At 43.7% G+C, this 20,861-nt stretch overlaps 1 protein-coding gene across 1 annotated transcript; it reads right to left on the reverse strand.

Annotated features, from left to right (window-relative positions):
• Positions 1 to 992: 992 nt before the first annotated feature.
• LOC141056820 (uncharacterized) lies at positions 993 to 20,095 on the reverse strand. The gene is made up of 4 exons (XM_073553295.1): positions 20,083 to 20,095; positions 19,767 to 19,864; positions 19,478 to 19,568; positions 993 to 2,142 (listed from the first exon to the last, which is right to left on the reverse strand). Exons 1-4 carry the CDS (start codon positions 20,093 to 20,095, stop codon positions 1,121 to 1,123), a joined length of 1,224 nt encoding a protein of 407 aa, XP_073409396.1. The 3' UTR covers positions 993 to 1,120.
• Between the last annotated feature and the right edge of the window lie 766 nt (positions 20,096 to 20,861).

Here is a 20,861-nt window from a genome sequence, read left to right on the forward strand (position 1 = left end):
GCTACCGGTGGTCACGTGTGCCACTGCTTAAGAGAAATGAATATTCATTGGATTCATTCATTCATCAGAAGACTATTTATTATTGATCAATATTTAAGTGGGACTAGACGAAGAAAACCCTAAAATCATGTATCATGTTAACCGAAACAATCAGAAAACTAGCCACATATTGGCCGATCCCAGACCTCAAACTATATACTGTGTAAGTTTATAAGCCCCTCCAGTGTCAGGAATAGATAGTATGTGACAATACCGTATATACCACTCAGGGAACACTTACCTTTCAGAGATAATTTCCATATTCATACTAAATAATGGCACAGATCTCCCAGACATTATGATTGCACATATCCCTAGTCTTTATAACGATATTGCACTCATTCCCTGACAGACAGCAGCACGGCCATTAGTTAGAAGCTGCTAATGATCTTTGGAGCAGGTAAGTTTTCCCTGAGTGGTACATATTGGGCCGTCTGAAGACTGAGTTTAGTCTAGGACAATTTGTCTGCACTACTAATTAACAGCAGTTACATTACCAAACTAGGGCAGTCCCTATAGGAGAAAAACACAAGAATTATACTGTATTGTCACATACTATCTATTCCTGACACTGGAGGGGCTTATATACTTATGAAGTATATAGTTTGAGGTCTGGGATCTGCCAATATGTGGCTAGTTTTCTGACTGCTTCGGATAACATGATTTTAGTTTTTTTTGGCCAGATTCTCGCTTGAATATAGGTCAATATTAAAGAGTCTCCTGATGAGTCGCCTTTGGTGAGGACGGTGAAACCCGTAGAAATGAGAGGCTTGGAGAGCGAGTGTTTATACGTCACCTCACCCTATATACTGAACTGTGGGGCACATGATTTATTTATTAGTCACCTACTGTCTTACCTTCAGGGGGTGAATTATGGGTATAGTTTTACATTTGGAATTAATAAAGTTTAGTTTTATCCTTTTGTCAGCAAACATGAGGAATGACAAGAGACAACCCATTTAAGAAGATTCAATTTTGGTTTAAACTATTCGAACATTATAAATATAAAAAAAGGCTTCTCCCCTATGTGACATCTCTGATATTTATTAACACTTGATATCCAAGTAAAATATTTCCCACATTAAGAAAATAAAAAAGGCTTCTCCTCTGTGTGACTGCTCTGATGTCTAACAAGAAGCGCTTTCTGGTTAAAACATTTCCCACATTCTGAACAGGAAAAAGGCTTCTCCCCTGTGTGAGTTCTCTGATGTCTAACAAGAGGCGCTTTCTGGTTAAAACATTTCCCACATTCTGAACAGGAAAAAGGCTTCTCCCCTGTGTGAGTTCTCTGGTGATTAACCAAATTTGATTTATGGTTAAAACATTTCCCACATTCTGAACATGAAAAAGGTTTCTTCCCTGTGTGGGTTATTTGGTGTTGCTTAAGAGTCCCTTTACGGTTAAAACATTTCCCACATTCTGAACATGAAAAAGGCTTCTCCCCTGTGTGAGTTCTCTGATGTCTAACAAGAAGCGCTTTCTGGTTAAAACATTTCCAACATTCTGAACATGAAAAAGGCTTCTCCCCTGTGTGAGTTCTCTGGTGATTAACCAAATATAATTTCTGGTTAAAACATTTCTCACATTCTGAACATGAAAAAGCCTTCTTCCCTATGTGGGTTATTTGATGTTGCTCAAGAGTCCCTTTATGGTTAAAACATTTCTCACATTCTGAACATGAAAAAGGCTTCTCCCCTGTGTGGGTTCTTTGGTGTTGCTCAAGATTCCCTTTACGGTTAAAACATTTCCCACATTCTGAACATGAAAAAGGCTTCTCCCCTCTGTGGGTTCTTTGGTGTAGCGTAAGATTCCCTTTATGGTAAAAACATTTCCCACATTCTGAACAGGAAAATTCCTCCATTGCTTTAGGAGCAGTTTGTATTTTAATGCCTCTTTTGTGAGTTTGATTTTCCTTAGTAGTCAGTAATGAATCAGAAGATGGGACCTGTTTCATAGGATCAGATGACAGATCTTTGCTGTGAATGGATGATGATATATCTGGAGTAATGGCATTCACTTCAGTTGTATCTTGTAGGATTTCAAGATCATCAGATTTAACAATTGAAGATGTCAGCTGTCCCTCTGATCTCCTGATACAGTCATCTGCTAAGATAAAAAACAATTATTATTTTTTATTAAAATATCCTTGAGTTTTATATTTTTGAACACTTCTACTTAAACTGTCCATAAAAATGGCAAGCTATGTAAAAACTTTAATCATTTACCAAGACAATGACAGTTCACAGTCTAATAGAAAACCTTGTTGGATGAGCCAGTAGTGTGCGGTGTTCAACTGTTTGTTCATTCTGCCTCCCAAATATCGAATAAAAAAGAAACCAATCAATGTTATGTAGGCGAAAAGAATACCAATTCTCATCTCACAAAAAACAAGTCCCCACTCAGGTCCATCATCTGTCAATGGAAAAACAGAGGTTCCCACACTATTAGTGGCTCAAAGGCTGCTGAAAAGCAACAAGGTTTCTATAAACCAATCCAGCAAAATCCGCTCTCACTTCGGAGTCTTGCAGTGTGCGCAAACAACATTTAGGATCCCTGTATTTAGCAATATTATAGAGAGAAGAACCCACTTAATTTGCGGTGTCTCCTGGAGCACAATCTGGGCACTATGTGCTGGGTAATAAAATGGCAGATGTGTAATTTTCACTCTCCAACATCCACTGCGTGTTAATTTCTGGAAAGTGAATGTGGAGTCAAAATATTCACTCCTCCTACACATGTGGTCTAAATTGTTGGTACCCCTCGTTTAATGACAGAAAAACCCACAATGGTCACAGAAATAACTTGAATCTGATGAATGTAATAATAAATAAAAAATCTATGAAAATGAAGAAATGAAAGTCAGACATTGCTTTCCAACCAGGCTTCCACAGAATTAAAAAAATATAAACCTCATGAAATAGGCCTGGACAGAAATTATGGTACCCTTAACTTAACCGCTTCATGACTGCCAACGGTAGATAAACGTCGGCGCTAGCAGGGCTTTGTGCAATGCCGACGTTTGTCTATGGTCAGTGGTTTTGTGCTCATCAGGACCCCAACGTACCTTGTAACGAGGGGATTCCGCCGCACAATGCTTCCTGTGACCCCCGACCTCATTGAGACCTGATTGCTTCAGGACCTGATGACGTCAGCGTCACACCAGCCAATGAGACAAGTCACTAGGAAAGTTTGTTGTAGCAGTGAACTTTCCCGGGTGATCTGCCTCATAAAACCGCTGTTTCTCCTCAGATCTCCTGTCAGAGAGAGATTAGAGGAGAAACAGTGTTACAAGTGCTGCTGACAGGTAAGGCTGGTTAGGGTTAGTGCTATAGTTAGGGTCAGTGTAGGGGCTAAAGTTAGAGTTACTGCTAGGCTAAAGTTAGAGTTACTGTTAGGCTAAAGTAAGGGTTACTATTAGGGTTAGGGTTGGGGTTAAAGTTAGGGTTACTGTTAGGGTTAATGTAGGGGCTAAAGTTAGGGTTACTGTTAGGCTAAAGTTAGGGTTGCTGTTAGGGTTACTGTTAGGCTAAAGTTAGGGTTACTGTTAGGGTTAGGGTTACTGTTAGGCTAAAGTTAGGGTTGCTGTTAGGGTTACTGTTAGGCTAAAGTTAGGGTTATGGTTACTGTTAGGCTGAAGTTAGGGTTACTGTTAAGCTAAAGTTAGGGTTTATTCTAAAGTTAGGGTTAGGCTAAAGAATTAGGCTTTTCTCAATTGTCTCCCCAATAATTTGGTCACGTCAGTCAGTCACTACACAGTTTTCTTTTTCCGGAAAAAAAAATAAAAAGGAATAAAATGGCCCGTCAGTATTATAGTGCAGAGGAGGCTTATGCACTTTTATGTTCTGACAGCGAAGAAAGTGCAGTGTCAGATGGTGATGTGGATTTCGAGGGCTTTAGTAGCAGCGACAGTGATGACTCAGAAATAAGCAATTCATCAGCCAGAATCCACGATCTTATTATGCTAGGTCAAATTTATGGAACCAACTAATATCCTAGAAATGAAAAATTTTTTAGAACTTACATTCCCTATGGGGAAAGCAAGCATTCGGTCCTATCGCCCTGTTCAAGCCACCCCTATGTTTTCTGCTGTTCTTCCTAGGACCCGTTATGAAATGCTCATGAGATTTTGGCATTTTAATGACAATAGTCAATGCCTGCCCAGAGATGCCCCAGAACATGACAGACTATTCAAAATCAGACCCATCATCACAGACATGACAGAAAAGTTCTTGTTCTTAAAGCTCTACACCCCAACAGAAAACATTTCCATTGATGAGTCCCTTGTAAAATTCAAAGGAAGACTGCACCTCAAGCAATTTATTCCTTCTAAGAGGGCAAGGTTCAGAATAAAGCTCTATAAAATGTGCGAGAGTTCAACTGGATACACATCAGCTTTTCACATTTATGAGGGGAAAGAGAGCCAACTAAACCCACCAGGAGGCCCTACTTATCTGGGAACATCTAGAAAAATCATTTGGGAGCTAATAACTCCATTTTTACAAAAAGGCTACAATCTGTATGTTGACAACTACTACACCAGCATACCTCTATTTAAAAGTCTGGTTGAACATAACATAGGGGCTTGTGGGACCATTTGCAAAAACCGTCAGGGGTTTCCACAATCATTGGCCAACAAAAAGTTCCGAAAGGGGCAGTCAGGGACTTTACGTAATGGAGAGCTGCTTGTCCTTAAGTATAAGGATAAAAAAGATATTTTTATCCTGTGCTCGATCCACACAGATGCCACAAGGGCCACTGCAGACCAACAGGGATCCACTACTCCAAAACCTGTGTCTGTCATTGACTACAACAAATATATGGGGGTGTGGACCTTGCAGATCAGGTTCTACAGCCATACCAGGTGTAACGGGGTCTACCAAGCTGGAGTACCTCTTTCAGTACCACCCCGTGTTTTCAGAGGTCCGCTCTGCGTTGGCTGGAGTCTGAATGAATGGCGCTGGCTGGAATTCCTCTGAGTGCATGGGCGCATATAAAAGATCACTGCTTCTCCATATATTTCCAGTCTGACAACACTTTACTCACAGGACACAGAATATATCACACAGATACAGAGGGCCGGCCAATAGACAAGCGTCAGGCCAGACATGCATTACAAAAGCCGCAGGTGGCCGGAGCCTGCGGATATTTACTGTGTAAATTACAAAGGTGGGGGGAGGGCGGACACTGCTGATACATTAGGGACATGCATCTCACATGGAACCTATTATATATACATATAACTGCACAACATATTCTGGGTGCTGAGTGGTTCTGTAACACCAGTTATCAAGAAAATCATATATCTGGTATAAAAAGTTAGTAATTTAGTTGTTTCAGGTGGCCAAGTATAATTCTTTTGTCTTATACAAAAAAGCAGGAAATGCAGATACTTTCCTTGATTATCAGGAAAAGGTCACTGAAAATCTTCTTTGAAAATTTTGTCCCCGCCAATCCTTTAGAATCTGAAGATGTCAGAAGACTCACTGAGCGACATTTTATTGCACTCATCCCAGTAACTGAAACAAGAAAGAACCCCCAGAGAAGATGTCGTGTATGTTCCTAGAGAGGAATGAGGCATGATACCCGCTATTATTACCCACAATGCCCATCACTGCCAGCCTTATGCCTCCATGACGGCTTTACAATCTTCCACACAGAACCACGTTTTTGAACTGTTTTGACAATCAAGCATTTGGATTGTTTAGTGACAGACACATTTGAGTAGAGCTGACTTAACAATTTCCGGGGGTAGGTGGGGGGAGGTCTCCAGAGACACAAGATGGGCACAATATATTGGGCACTAAAATGACATTTTTGCAATTTTTGCTTGAAACTTCCACTACGAGTTTCTGGAAATCATCCATGTAGTGAAAATGGTCACTATATCCATAGACGAATTCACAGAGTGGTGTCATTACGAAAATGGGGTCACTTGAGGGAGGATTCTGTTGTTCTGGCACTTAGCAGCTCTCCAAAGTGCCATAACGGCAGAATCCCTCCTGAAGTGACCCCAATTTTGGAAATGACACCCCTCTGCGAATTCATCTATGGGTGTAGTGACCATTTACCTATCTACCTATTTTCCAATGTAAAATCTGGAGATAAAACATTTTAGTGGTAAAAATATAATTGTTTTTTCTTCACTGCCCAATGGTATAATTTTCTATGGAACAGCAGTGGTGTCAGTATGCTCACTACACTAGAGTTCGTTCAGGGAAGTATTTGGTAAAATGCAGTCACTTTTGGGGGCTTATGCTGTTCTGGCACCTCAGGGGCTCTGACAATGTAACATGTCACCCACAAACAATTCCAGCATTCCAGCAAAATCTGCACTTCAATATAGCGCTCCTTCTCTTCCGAGCTCTGCCATGCGCATAAACAGTGGTTTACCCCCACATATGGGGTGTCAGAATACTCAGGACAAATTGCACAACAACTTTTGGAGTCCAATTTCTCCTGTTACCCTTTGGAAAAAAAAAATGGAGGGCGAAAAGATCTTTTTTTTTTTTTTGGGAAAAAATATGATTTTTTGTTTTCACGTTTCTACGTAATTAACTTCTGTGAAGCACTTGGGGGTTCAAAAAGCCCACTACACATCTAGATAAGTTGGGGGTCTAGTCTCCAAAATGTGGTCACTTATTGGGGGTTTCCACTGTTTAGGCACATCAGGGGCTCTCCAAACGCAACATTGCATCTGCTAATTATTACAGCATATTTTACATTCAAAAAATCAAATGGCGCGCCTTCCCTTCCGAGCCCTGCCATGCACCCTAACAGTAGTTATCCCCACATATGGGGTATCGGCATGCTCAGGAGAAATTGCAAAACAAAATGTATAGTCCATTTTCTCCTGTTACCCTAGCGAAAGTAAAAAAAATTAGGTCTAAATGAAAATTTTTGTGAAAGAAACACCAAGGTTACTTACCGGTAGCCGTTTTTTCCGGAGCCCATGACGGCACACATGAGAGAGGGGATCCGCCCAGTCAGGACAGGAACCCTACTGAAGATAAAAGGGCGGTATCTCTCCCTCGCTTCAGTTGGTTTACAGAGCATGAGAGGCCCCCCGGGTTAGTACACATGGTAAAACTATCACCACATTATATCTAACTAAAAAAACACCCAAACTATAGTGCACACCAAAGGAGTGAAAAGGGGGGAATATACAGGTGCCGTCATGGGCTCCGGAAAAACCGGCTACCGGTAAGTAACCTTGGTGTTTTCCCGTCTCCCATGACGGCACACATGAGACTTTTGTAGAATAAGACACCTTAGGGAGGGACCACCGCTTGCAGCACCCTTCTACCAAAGGTTAGGTCAGTAGAGGAAGTCAGATCAAGTCAGTAGTGCTTAAAAAAGGTGGAAGGTGAGGACCAAGTAGCGGCTTTACAAATTTGTTCAATTGATACCTCAGCCTTCTCTGCCCAGGAGGTAGCCACGGCTCTGGTGGAGTGAGCCTTGATGCCTTCTGGAACCGGAGCGCCACTTGCGGAGTAGGATAACATAATGGCCTCCCTGATCCATCTGGCAATGGTACTCTTAGCTACCCCGTGCCCTTTTCTACTACCCTGAAAGGCTACAGAAAGGGACTGATCTTTCCTCCACTGACTAGTTACTGACATATATTGTAATATGGCTCTTCTTACATCTAATGTATGGAACTTTTGCTCCCCAGGGTTTCTAGGATTGTTACAGAACGCTGGCAAGGAGATCTCCTGAGTCCTATGAAACTTTTGGACTACCTTGGGGAGATAGGCGGGGTCTGGTCTTAGAACCACTCGGTCCTCCAAGATCTGTGTATATGGAGGACATATAGACAGAGCTTGAAGGTCGCTGACTCTTCGGGCTGATGTTAAGGCTACCAGTAAGACAGTTTTAAGTGTAAGTAGCTTTGGTGACAGTTCTAGTAGTGGTTCAAAGGGGTCTTTGGTTAAGGCCTCTAAGACTAGGTTGAGGTCCCAGGGTGGTATCTTTGGGATAATGACCGGCCTTGACCTGCCACAGGACTTTATGAATCGAGACACCCACCTATTGGCTGCTAAGTTGCAGTTATATAGGGCCCCCAAAGCTGAGACTTGAACTTTGGGTGTGTTAGTGGCTAACCCCAGTTATAGCCCCGACTGTAAGAACTCTAGGATAGGTCCCACTGGCGCTACATCCCCCAAGGGTTCCCCAGGAAGTCTAGGAACTTTTTCCACGTTCTATCGTAGATTTGGGATGTTATAGGTTTCCTACTTTTCAACAGGGTGGAGACTAACCCTGGAGAGAATCCCTGGCGACTCAGTAGCACCCTCTCAAATTCCAGGCTGCTAGATGGAAGCCCTTCACCTGAGAGTGGACCACTGGTCCCTGGGAGAGCAGGTCTGGAATCTCCGGTAGTATCCATGGATCTGTCACTGACATGAGCTTCAGAAGGGAGAACCAAGGCCTTCTCGGCCAAAACGGAGCTATAAGAATTATTCTCGCTCGATCCTCCCTGATTTTCCTGACCACTACTGGGATCATTGTTATCGGGGGAAATGCATAGGCCAGGATGAACTTCCAGGGTATTTGTAGGGCATCTACTGCAAAGGGGTTTTCCCTTGGGTTTAGTGAGAACTTCCTGACCTTCCGGTTGTGTGCGGTAGCGAACAGGTCTATTTCTGGTTTGCCCCAGGCCTGAACTATTTGTTGGAAGACTTGGGGGTTTAGGGACCATTCCCCTTGTCTTAGGTGCCTGCGACTCAGGAAGTCTGCCTGTATATTTTCCGCCCCCTTTATGTGCAGTGCTGTGATGGATAACAGATGTTGTTCTGCTAGCTGGAAGAGTAGATCTGATATTTGCATGAGGCCCCGAGATCTCATTCCCCCTGGTGATTGATGTAGGCTACTACTGCTTGATTGTCCGTCATGACCCGGGTGTGGCGGCCCCGAAGTAAGGGAAGGGAATGTTTCACGGCTTTTTCCACTGCCCATAGTTCTTTTACATTTGAACCATGATCCCTTTCTAGCGAGGACCAGGTCCCCTGTATTGAGTGGGATCTCAGGTGTGCTCCCCATCCTGTGGCACTCGCGTCTGTTGTAATGATGTCCTCGACTGTTTTTTGCCACAGGACACCGGCTGTTAGATTCTTTTCTACAGTCCACCAGAGCAGGGAATCTCTTACAGCCACTGAGAGACATAGTTTGCCTTCTAAATGCCCTTTTAATTGTTTCTGTGCTGACAGAACTTCCCACTGTAGTTGCCTTAAGTGGTACTGCGCCCATGCTACTGCGGGTATGCATGATGTCAACGAGCCTAAAAGGGACATTGCGTTCCTCAGTGTCATATTTGGCCTTTGTATTGCTGTGCGAACTAGGCCCTTTATCTTGGTCACTTTGCTCTCTGGTAGGAAGCAGCGTTGTTGCTCGGAGTCCAATATCAACCCTAGGAAGGATTGCTCTTTTACTGGGGTTATCCTTGACTTGGGGATGTTTACTATCCATCCTAATCCTACTAGAATTGCTATCACTTCCTTCACTTGATGTGTGCAGTGGGACTCCGACCTCCCTATTACCAGAAAGTTGTCTAGGTATGGGACGATCACTATGTCCCTGGAAGGCAGAAAAGACATTACTTCGGCCATTACTTTAGTGAATACTCTGGGGGCTGTAGACAGGCCAAATGGAAGGGCTGCGTACTGGTAGTGCTTCACCTGCCCCTGGACATAGAGCACTACTCTCAAATATTTTTGATACTCCCGAAGAATTGGGATGTGATAGTAGGCATCTTTTAAGTCTATCACTGCCATGAGGCAATGCTGGAACGGGATCTTTGTGGCCGTGTTGATTGACTCCATTTTGAAGGAGCAATTGTCTACCCACTGATTGAGTCTCCTCAGGTTGACAATGGTTCTCCAAGAGCCGTCTGTTTTTTGTATTAAGAAGAGGGGGGAGTAGAACCCCCTTCCTTCTTCTTGCACTGGGACTTCCTGTAGGACTTGTTTTTTCACTAGTCCCAAGACTTCAGTCTCCAGGGCCAGCTGTTGCTCTTGGGCTTTCCTTCTGCGTGTCATTATGAAGGTATGCCTGGGCGGACGGATGAATTTTATTTTTAAGCCATCCTTGATTATATTTAGGACCCATGTACTGGGGGAGATATTTGCCCAGGCGGAAAGAAAGAGAGAAAGCCTTCTCCCTACCTCCGGCCCAACGTCATTGGGTAGATTTTTTTGGAGGAAGTGGAGGGCCCTTTAAACATATAGCCTGATCCTCTTCTTTCTTTAAAGTCCCAGCTTTTTCTATCTCCCGGGGGACGACCCCTGTTAAATCTCCTCCTCCGAAAGGGCTGCTTTTTATGTTCTCCTGGAAATCGGGGAAAGCTTTTCTTCCTATCCCCCGCATGTTCCAAAATCTCTTCTAGTTTTTTCCCAAAGAGGAATTGGCCATCGCATGGAATGGAACATAACCTATGCTTTGATGGCAAATCTCCCGGACACCCTTTAAGCCACATGGCTCGTCTTGCCGCGTTTGACAGGCTTGCTGCTCTAGCTGTTAATCTTGTGGAGTCTGCAGAGGAATCTGCTAGGAAAGCCGCTGCTCCGTGCACCAGTGTCAAATTAGACAGAATTTCGTCCCTAGGAACTCTATCCTTGATCTGGTCCTCTATTTGTTGCAGCCAGACCATGAGGGCACGAGCGGTACAGGTACCAGCTATCGCTGGTTTCAATCCACCTGCTGAAGCTTCCCAGATGTGCTTCAGGAAACCGTCTGCTTTTTTGTCATGCGGGTCTTTCAACACGCCAGAGTCCTCTAATGGTAGGGATACCTTTTTTGAGGATCTGGCTATGGCCCCATCAATTTTTGGGACTTTTTCCCAGGCTTCTGAATCCTTCTGCTCAAAAGGATACCTCCTCTTTGATGCGGAAGGTAAGCCCCCTGACCTCTCCGTTTTTTTCCATTCCCTGTCAATTAGTGCTTTTATTTTATCATTTACAGGGAAGGTACGTTTTCGTTTTTTCTTCAGTCCTCCAAACATTACATCCTCTAATGATTTGGGAGCTTTTTCCTTTTTAAGTAGTAGCCCTAATCGCTCTGACCAGTTTTTCCACATCCTCTGTTGGGAAACATGGACGGCCGCCTAGATCGCTGTCCGAGGAGGATTCTGAGGACTGAGTAGAGGAAGAGGAGGTGGAGGGGGACAAGGATCTTTCCCGCCCCTTCTGCCTTGGCGAGGCCTCTGAATCGGAGCTTCTTCTACGATTTCTTTTATCTTTCTTTTTAAGGGCTGCCTTTAAGGAACCTTTCACCTCCTGTTGAATTAACTGTTTAAGGCTAGTCACCAAATCAGGGGTCTCCTCCTGTATAGTTTTATTTATACAGTCAGCGCAGAGGTCTTTCTGCCACTGATCTGCCAGCGGGTGTTTACATAGGGCGCATTCTCTATTTTTGGTTTTGCTGCTGGCCTTCCTCGACCCCTAGTGATCAAACAGAGAAAATGGAACCCCGTTACCATAAGGGTGACAATCACGTAGATCACTCACCACCGCTGTCAATTAGGGGTACCGATCTCGGAGGCTCCTCACATGCACTCGTGACGTTTCTCCTGGACGTCTGAGTCATGCCGATTGCGTTTATGACTGCCGCTCCCACCACTTGAGCGACTGCTCCTGGTATGTTGGCGGCTCGGCCTGGCATCTGGCGAGAGGTCTTGCTGCTGCTGACGCTGCTGCTGACGCTGCTCGTCTTGCCCCACTTCCATCATGAAGCCTTGGGCATGAGTGCGTCTTCTGTGGTCATCCCCCTTTTGTAAGGGGGATCCACTGCACTCTCCGCCTCCTCCGGTTATCCCACAGCCCCTCCCCCCACCATGCCGCCGGGATCTCCTTTCGCCGGCCGGCGTTATTTTCTATGGGCGCCGCCATCTTGGATTGCCGGCGCCGCCTCCCGACGTCACGCAGGCACGCCCCCTCCCAGCGTGCCCTGCGTGTGACGTCAGGGGAGCGCGATCCGGAAGTGGCCGTTCCCTGACGCTCCTGGATGCGGCAGAGGGGGAGAGGGTCGGCGCGGCTCCACGGCAGAGCCCCAGGACCCCAGGCCGTGCTGCTTCTGCACCCGCTCGGATGCTGAGCCCCCTGGGGACCCGCGGACGGTGCTTCCCTCCCCCAACGCATGGCGCCCAGGACCCTGCCTGTTCTTCCACGCCGGCACAAGAGAGGGGCAGGTACGTGTTCCTTCAGTACACGGGTCCCTGTCAGGACAGGAAACCCAACTGAAGCGAGGGAGAGGTACCGCCCTTTTATCTTCAGTAGGGTTCCTGTCCTGACTGGGCGGATCCCCTCTCTCATGTGTGCCGTCATGGGAGACAGGAAAAAGTAAATGTTTATTTTTTTCCTTCCACATTCCATTCATTCCTGTGAAACACCTGAAGGGTTAATAAACTTTTTGAATGTGGTTTTGAGCACCTTGAGGGGTGCAACTTTTAGAATGGTGTCACTTTTGGGTATTTTCTGTCATATTGACCCCTCAAATTCACTTCAAATGTGAAGTGGTCCATAAAAAATGGCTTTGTGAATTTTGTAAAAATGAGAAATCGCTGGTCAACTTTTAACCCTTATATCTTCCTACCAAAAAAAATTCTGTTTCCAAAACAATCTCAGAATCACCAAGATACGTTGAAACCTTTTAGAGTTATGATCTCATAAAGTGACACTGGTCAGAATTGAAAAAATTGGACCGGTCACGAAGGCAAAAACAGGCTCTGGCGCGAAATGTTTAATATTTTGTTGCACAACCTTTTGAGGCAATCACTGCAATCAAACAATTCCTGTAACTGTCAATGAGACTTCTGCACCTCTCGACAGGTATTTTGGCCCACTCCTCAAGAGCAACTGCTCCAGTTGTCTCGTGTTTGAAGGTTGCCTTTTCCAGACGACACGTTTCAGCTCTTTCCAAAGTTGCTCAATAGGATTTAGGTCAGGGCTCATAGAAGGCCACTTCAGAATAGTCCAATGTTTTCCTCTTATCCATTCTTGGGTGTTTTTAGCTGTGTGCTTTTTGTCTTTATCCTGTTACAAGACCCATGACCTGCGACTGAGACCAAGCTTTCTGACACTGGGCAGCACATTTCTCTCTAGAATCCCTTGAGAGTCTTCAGATTTCATTGTACCCTGCACAGATTCTAGAAACCCTGCGCCAGACGCAGCAAAGCAGCCCCAGAGCATAACAGTGCCTCCTGCATGTTTCACAGTAGGGACAGTGTTCTTTACTTGACATGCTGAGCTGATGTGCCTTGCCAAAAAGTTCCATTTTTGTCTCATCTGTCCATAGGACATTCTCCCAGAAGCTTTGTGGTTTGTCAACATGTAGTTTGGCATAATCCATAAATTGGCTTATGACATTTCGCTGACCCCTCATTGACCTGCCCCTATTATTACATAATGCATATAATAGCACTGATATTATTGTTGATAATGCCTATAATATTGTGGCTATAGTGAGGCTTAGAAAAAAAATTACATCCAGCAAATTGTCACCGGCGATGGCGGCGCCTGCGCAGTAGCATATATAAAAAAACAAATCTGAACTGAGAAAAGTAAGTTAATGTGTATGCACAATGTAAGTGCATATTAACACATGACCATTAACCAGAGAAAACGAAAAGCAAAAAACACAAATATCCTGCACTAAAAGTAAAAAATATACTGCAAATAATACATAAAGGTAATAATAATGAGGGTATTTAGTAAACATAATTTTAATCAAAATAATGTACAAGCCATCCCGCCACGTCACGGCAACCCTTGTGGGACAGTCCCTACTCTAGTATTCAGTATTTGTGCATTCAGTGCATATATGGGTGTGACCGCCCTCTTTCTGAGCTGGGAAAGCCATCCAGTCTGGCCTAAGCTGTTACTAGTGGTTCAGCCGCTCGACCCTTATTCACATTCACGCCACTTGGCAAGTGAAAAGGTATTAAATACTAGAGTAGGGACTGTCCCACAAGGGTTGCCGTGACGTGGCGGGATGGCTTGTACATTATTTTGATCAAAATTATGTTTACTAAATACCCTCATTATTATTACCTTTATGTATTATTTGCAGTATATTTTTTACTTTTAGTTCAGGATATTTGTGTTTTTTGCTTTCAGTAGCGTCTATAAGTAAGAGATAGAGGCTACTGGACAGACGCCGCCGGTGACATTTTGCTGGATGTAATTTTTTTTCTAAGCCTCACAATAGCCACAATATTATAGGAATTATCAACAATAATATCAATGCTATTATATGCATTATGTAATAATGGGGGCAGGTCAGTGAGGGGTCAGCGACCTGTCATAAGCCAATACAGATGAATATGTAATCAGAGCACCACATAAAGCCCCGCCCACAGCCCCGCCCCAGAGCACAAGAATCTCTTTAACTGAAAACTACAAATAAAGATTAACCCCTTAAGGACCAAGCCATTTTGTAGGTTGATGACAGGCCTTAATTTTGAAATCGGACCACTGTCACTTTATGTGGCTATAACTCTGGAACGCTTCAACAGATCCCACTGATTCTGACAATGTTTTTTTCGGGACATTTTGTACTTCATGTTAGTGGTAAAATTTATTCGATATAATGCGTTTATTTATGAAAATGTCACAAAGGAGGAAGAAAAAGACCGGGTTTTTTTCAATGTATCCACGCTGACCACACAAGGACAGAAAAATTCTTCATAGCTGTATTGTGCTGACGCGTTTCGTGGCAGATCTGCCACTTCCTCAGGGCCAAAGAATTACAGTATCTGGTTACAGCAGCAGTTTTAAACAAAATCTTCATGACATCACAATTACATGCAAAAAGACATCACTTCCTGTGGAAACGCCCTGAGGAAGTGGCAGATCTGCCACGAAACGCGTCAGCACAATAAAGCTATGAAGAATTTTTCTGTCCTTGTGTGGTCAGCGCGGATACATTGAAAAACTCGGTCTTTTTCTTCCTCCTTTGTGACATTGGTATCTACAGGAGTCTGCAGCGACCACTGGTTCCTTTCACATTCTGCAAGGGGTTGTGACTGTTCACAACCTGTAACGGTGAGTGCACTAACCATGTATTGTCACCCAAAAAATTACTTTTATCGCCCTATGGGCGCTTTCTTTCCTTAATTTTTTATTTATGAAATTAAAAATAATGGAAATTTGTCAAAAATTTTGAAAATTTTGCAATTCCTAAAACATTTCATTTTTATGCCCTTAAATCAGAGAGTGATGTCACACAAAATAGTTAATAAATAACATTTCCCACATGTCTACTTTACATCAGCACAATTTTGGAAACATAATTTCTTTTTGTTAGGAAGTTATAAGGGTTAAAAGTTGACCAGCGATTTCTCATTTTTCTAACAAAATTTACAAACCCATTTTTTTAGGGGCCACCTCAAATTTGAAGTGAGTTTGAGGGGTCTATATGGCAGAAAATACCCAAAAGTGACACCATTCTAAAATCTGCACCCCTCAACGTGCTCAAAACCACATTCAAGAAATTTATTAACCCTTCAGGTGTTTCACAATAATTGAAGCAACGTGGAAGGAAAAAATGAACATTTAACTCTTTTTCCCAAAGATTTTAATTCAAACACAATTTTTTTTTATTTTGTCAAGGGCATCAAGAGAAAATGAACCACAATATGTGTTGTGTAATTTCTCCTGAGTATATCAATATCCCATGTGTGGAGGAAGACCAATCTTTAGGCGCACGGCAGAAGGGAAGGAGCATCATTTGGGGTTTTGAATGTCAAATTGGCTGGAATCGAGAGGGGATGCCATGTCACGCGTGGAGAGCCCCTGATGTACCTCAACAGTGGAAACTCCCCTTAATTGACCCCATTTTGGAAACTAGACCCCCCAAAGAACTTATCTAGATGTGTGGTGAGCACTTTGAACCCCCAAGGGCTTCACAGAAGTTTATAACAAAGAGCCTTAAAATTAAAAAATCATATTTTTTCCAAAAAAAAAATCTTTTCACCCCCAATTTTTATTTTCCTAACTGTAACAGGACCCCAAAAGTTATTGAGCGATTTGTCCTGAGTACGCTGATACCTGATATGTGGGGGTAAACCACTGTTTGGGCGCATGACAGAGCTCAGAAGGGAAGGAGCACCATTTGACTTTTTCAATGCAAAATTGGCTGGAATTCAGATCGGACGCCATGTTGCGTTTGGAAAGCCCCTGATGTGCCCAAACAGTGGAAACCCCCCACAAGTGACCCCATTTTGGAAACTAGACCCCCCAAAGAGCTTATCTAGATGTGTGGTGACACTGGTGAGCACTTTGAACCCCCAAGGGCTTCACAGAAGTTTATAACGTAAAATTAAAAATCATATTTTTTTTAACACAAAAATGATCTTTTTGCCCCTAAATTTTTATTTTCCCAAGGTTAACAGGGGAAATAGAATCCCAAAAGTTATTGTGCAATTAGTCCTGAGTACGCTGATACTCCATATGTGGGGTAAACCACTGTGATCGCCTTACTGCGATCTTTGGGAGGCAGAATGAACAAATCCACAAATGGTGAAGAATTGGCTGTATTTTCACGCCGTTCCTCATCCTTTTTCATGTTTAACTTCTGTCACTCACTAAGAGACGCTTTTTTTGTAAATAGTTTTTGAATCACTGTATTTTGAGGGTTATAATTTTCCCATATTTTGGACCACAGAGTTATGTGAGGGCTTGCTTTTTGCGGGGCGACGGTTTTATTGGTACCATTTTCGGGCACATGATGTTTTTTGATCGCTTTCTATTCTGATTTATGTATTAGGGGATTTTTTTTTAATTATTTTATTATTTTTTTTAAAAAAAAATTTTTTACCTTGTCCCTTTATGGGACTTTCACTTTTTTTTTAATTTGGCTGCAGGTATAATACATTGTACTGCTCCAGCATTGCAATGTATTATACCTATGGAGAAAGCTTCTGAGACCATGCTGTGAGTCATCACGGCAGAGATCGGGCCCTGCGATTACATCGTGGGGCTGCCGACCTGAAGGCAGAGGGAGCCCCCGACACGGATGCTGCTCCTGGCAGTTAGTGCAGGAAGCTCAGCCACCGGCAGTGCTGAGCTCCTGCACTGACTGGGTGGTAGATGTTAAAATTTCAGCATCTTCTGCCTGATCAAGCTGTGATTGGTCAGTCAGACTGACTGACCAATCACAGCGTTCTGGGTGCGGGGACTTACGGCATGGTTCCCTGCACCTCTGCCCATGCTTGTCAGCTGTCTGTTTTTACATGCAGTGACAGTTTAAATGCAGGATGGACACAGTCTGCCATGGTGTGGGAACTGACATCCTGCCATGATGGACTGTGTGCATCCTTGGACGTTAAGGGGTTAAACAACAGTAAACCCGAGTGGCCCTCATTTATGGTGGACCATTGGAGCTACTATGGATCCTGACCAGAAGATTAGAGAAAATAATATTGCTCCCCATTTCAGGAGAGATTGTGCAGTAATCTGAATTCCTTAGGATTGAAGACAATGTAATTTATGACGTGGAGTGACTCCATGACACCAGGGCTGGAGCCAACACATCTCCTGCAGGCGGGAATAAATGTATATTACAGCCCTCAGCCACGCACAGCTTAGAGATCTATCAGGGCACAGGTGGAATGTTTGTCCTGGAGATTATCACAATCCTCCTTGAAGTTAGTTGATTTTAATACAACTTTGAAAAGTCAGGATAAAGGGAAACTCTGCTGTTATTGGACAGAAATTCACACTTGGCCTCACAGCACATTTACTGTTGTCGATCATAAAAGGGAAGTTTGGCCAGAAAGACTGGACCTGGTCTTGTAGGGACCATGAGACATTCAGCAGCACAGAAGGGAGAGAAGATTCATCCGATAAGATCTCAGGGATCTAGGAAGCCACCAGCATCATTACCCTCCGCTTTCTCTTACAGGCCCAGCATAAGATTTTTCTACAAGTGATTTTCTATCTTGTCAGCACATTCTACGTACGCTGTCATTTGGCTTTATAGTTACAGATCTGGGCAGGTGACGGTCAGCGTCTCCTAATGTGAAGGAGAGAATGGCTAATGAAATCAATTATTAAACCTTATACAAGTCAGTTCAGATATGGTGTACCAAGATGGCGTCTGTGTCTTCAGACAACACCCTGGAAGGAATCCTTAGAATGCAGAAGCTGAGATACTGGATACCATATATGGAAGTGAAGCTGAAATGGACCTATCATAGACTGACACTGGCTACTCAGAAGATGGTGTGACACCCATTTCCTGTCTCTTTGTCTTGAGAATAAACTTTAGTTGTGTGCAAGCCTTTACTGAGAAAGGAGTAGACATCTAACTCTGTACTCAGTGTGACTCTTTAAGCGCGCACTCAGCCTATATTGGGTCAGGTACAAGCAATCATATAGATCTCGCTTTAAGGGATCAACCTCACACTAATCCCAGGAGGTAGGTGGATCCTCCAGGTCGTAAGTTCTATTGAAAAGGGCTTTCAATCTTTCAATACGCAAAGTCATTTGAACAGTTTTGGGTGGAGGAGAATGTTGTGGTCTAGAGGCAAAATGGTGATCATGGTAATATGGCCCGACAGTTATGAATGAGTCACCGTAGGAGGCAAAAACAGAAATACTAGCTAAGTCCAGAAACCGAGAGAAGTTGGCAGCTATCGGATTGCAGACCCCTGAACCTATCAACAACAACTAGCAGTAGCCGTGGGGGGTTCCTACGGTGCCCTAGACCCCTCGATCACAGCCGGAGAACTAAATAGCCTAAAGACAGAAAGGGAAATCTAGACTGCCCCAGAGCAGACCCCAAAGCAATAGGCAGCCCCCAACATATAATGAAGGTGAAGCAAGATGAAAAAACACTAACACAGATAGAAAGATAGGCTGAGTAAATGATGGGGCCCAAGCTAACTAAATAGGACAGGATAGAAAAGCTGCTGTCTGCAATCCGCAAAAACCCTATAAAAACAAGAGCCAACAGACTGATAGGGAAAAAAGCCCTGAAGACGCTAGGCTTCAAAAAGACTATATCAGTACTCAGGTATTTTCTGAAGACAGAGCAAAAAGACAAAAAGGAATTCAGCTCACCCCAGCAGGGAATGGCAGAAATCCAGAAAAACAAGGCAAAACAAAACCAAAACACAAAAGCAAAAAGCAGAGCAGAAAACTTAGCTTTTGAGGAGCAGGAATCAGACTGGTCTCCTAGAATCCCTCAGAGAAATCACAGCAAGGCAGAAGGGAGTCGGCTGCCTTATATCCAGTCAGCAATTCCTGTCACCCAGTCATCATCTACCTGCTCAGGTGCTTGGTAATCAGCCTCACTACCTTCCTTCACCAGAAGAGGGAGTTCATCAGACCTCAATGGTGAAGGGGAAAATGAACTCACAACACCCGACTACACCACCGATAAAGCAGCCACAGCCGGTGACTGAGAGGAATCTGTGACGTCTCTGCATTTAGTGGTTACTACTCACCTGGGTAGTCATATGTGGGAATCTCCTCTTTACACCACTCATCACCCCTCACATATGTCTCTGTAGTATTAATATGGGTCAGATCTTCAACCTGAAACAAATATTGTAAAAGTCACCGACAGATGGAGAAGTCCCATCTATGATCAGCTCTAATCCTGCCATCTCCACCGTTCTCATTACACAAGAATAAAACATATAATACTGGTGGATAAAACAAGACTGAGCACAAGACCTTCACAGCCGTCTACACATCATAGGGGAGATCTCCTGACACCTTCTCTCCATCTACCTGATGATCCTGAGGAACACTGGGATCTTCTTGGTTACAGTCCTGTGGAAGAAGAGGACGGGGACATCTCTCTGGTGTTGTCCTCTTACTGGATAGATCTGGAGGAAACACATACAGGGACTGAATTCATTCTCTACATACAGATAATTATAGACCGTGTGTATTTAGTCCTGTCTATTACCTGGAGATGTGAGGGGCTGGGGAACCTCCATTATGACGTTCTTGTACTGATCTCTGTGTCCTTCTAAATACTCCCACTCCTCCATGGAGAAATAGACAGCGACATCCTGACACCTTATAGGAACCTGACACATACAATGATACGTCATCCACCCGTTCTCTTCATAGTGTTACTGTATAATGTCCCAGCATTCCCAGCAGTGTCACCTCTCCAGCCAGCAGCTCAATCATCTTGTAGGTGAGTTCTAGGATCTTCTGGTCATTGATGTCCTCATGGATCAGGGGGTGAGGTGGAGCCCCCGTGATTGGGCTCAGGGGTCTTCCACATCCCTCAGACACAGGGTCCTGACAGCGATCACTAGAGGTCTTCTTCACCACTGTGTAATCCTGGTTATGGAGAGACACATTAATAAATCTCACTACAGACATTTCCAGAGTCCTCACCTCTCCAGTTCTGTCCATCTGTTATTCCCATAGATGAGAATGATGTAATTTGAGGTCATCAGAATCTCTCACCTCTCCAGTGAGACGGAAGAGGATCTCTAGGGTGAGGTGTAACATCCTCTCCGCCATCTTGTCTCTGTCCATATCCATCCTTGATGGGTAAATCAGGAAAATTCTCTTTTGTAGAAGATCTTCACTGAGAGGATCCGATATTGTAGAGACCTGAATGAGAAGAAGATGATCCAATGTAACATCATAAGAATCCTGTGTAATAATACAATTACTGGAGATAATAAGGGAAACATATGAGGAGATTTATTATCTTACAGGGTTTAGTTTTCTTCCCTGACATCTACTAATAAAACCTATATATTTAGGCCACAGACAACAAGCAGTTTCCTCCTCGGAGTCGGCAGCTGAACACGTTCCTCATAGACTCATCTTCCATAACGCTAATTCTCGTCTCATTAC

The sequence above is a fragment of the Dendrobates tinctorius genome, unplaced genomic scaffold, assembly GCF_039654945.1.
Source record: "Dendrobates tinctorius isolate UK_male_01 unplaced genomic scaffold, ASM3965494v1 ptg000200l, whole genome shotgun sequence".
Lineage (NCBI taxonomy): Eukaryota > Metazoa > Chordata > Amphibia > Anura > Dendrobatidae > Dendrobates > Dendrobates tinctorius.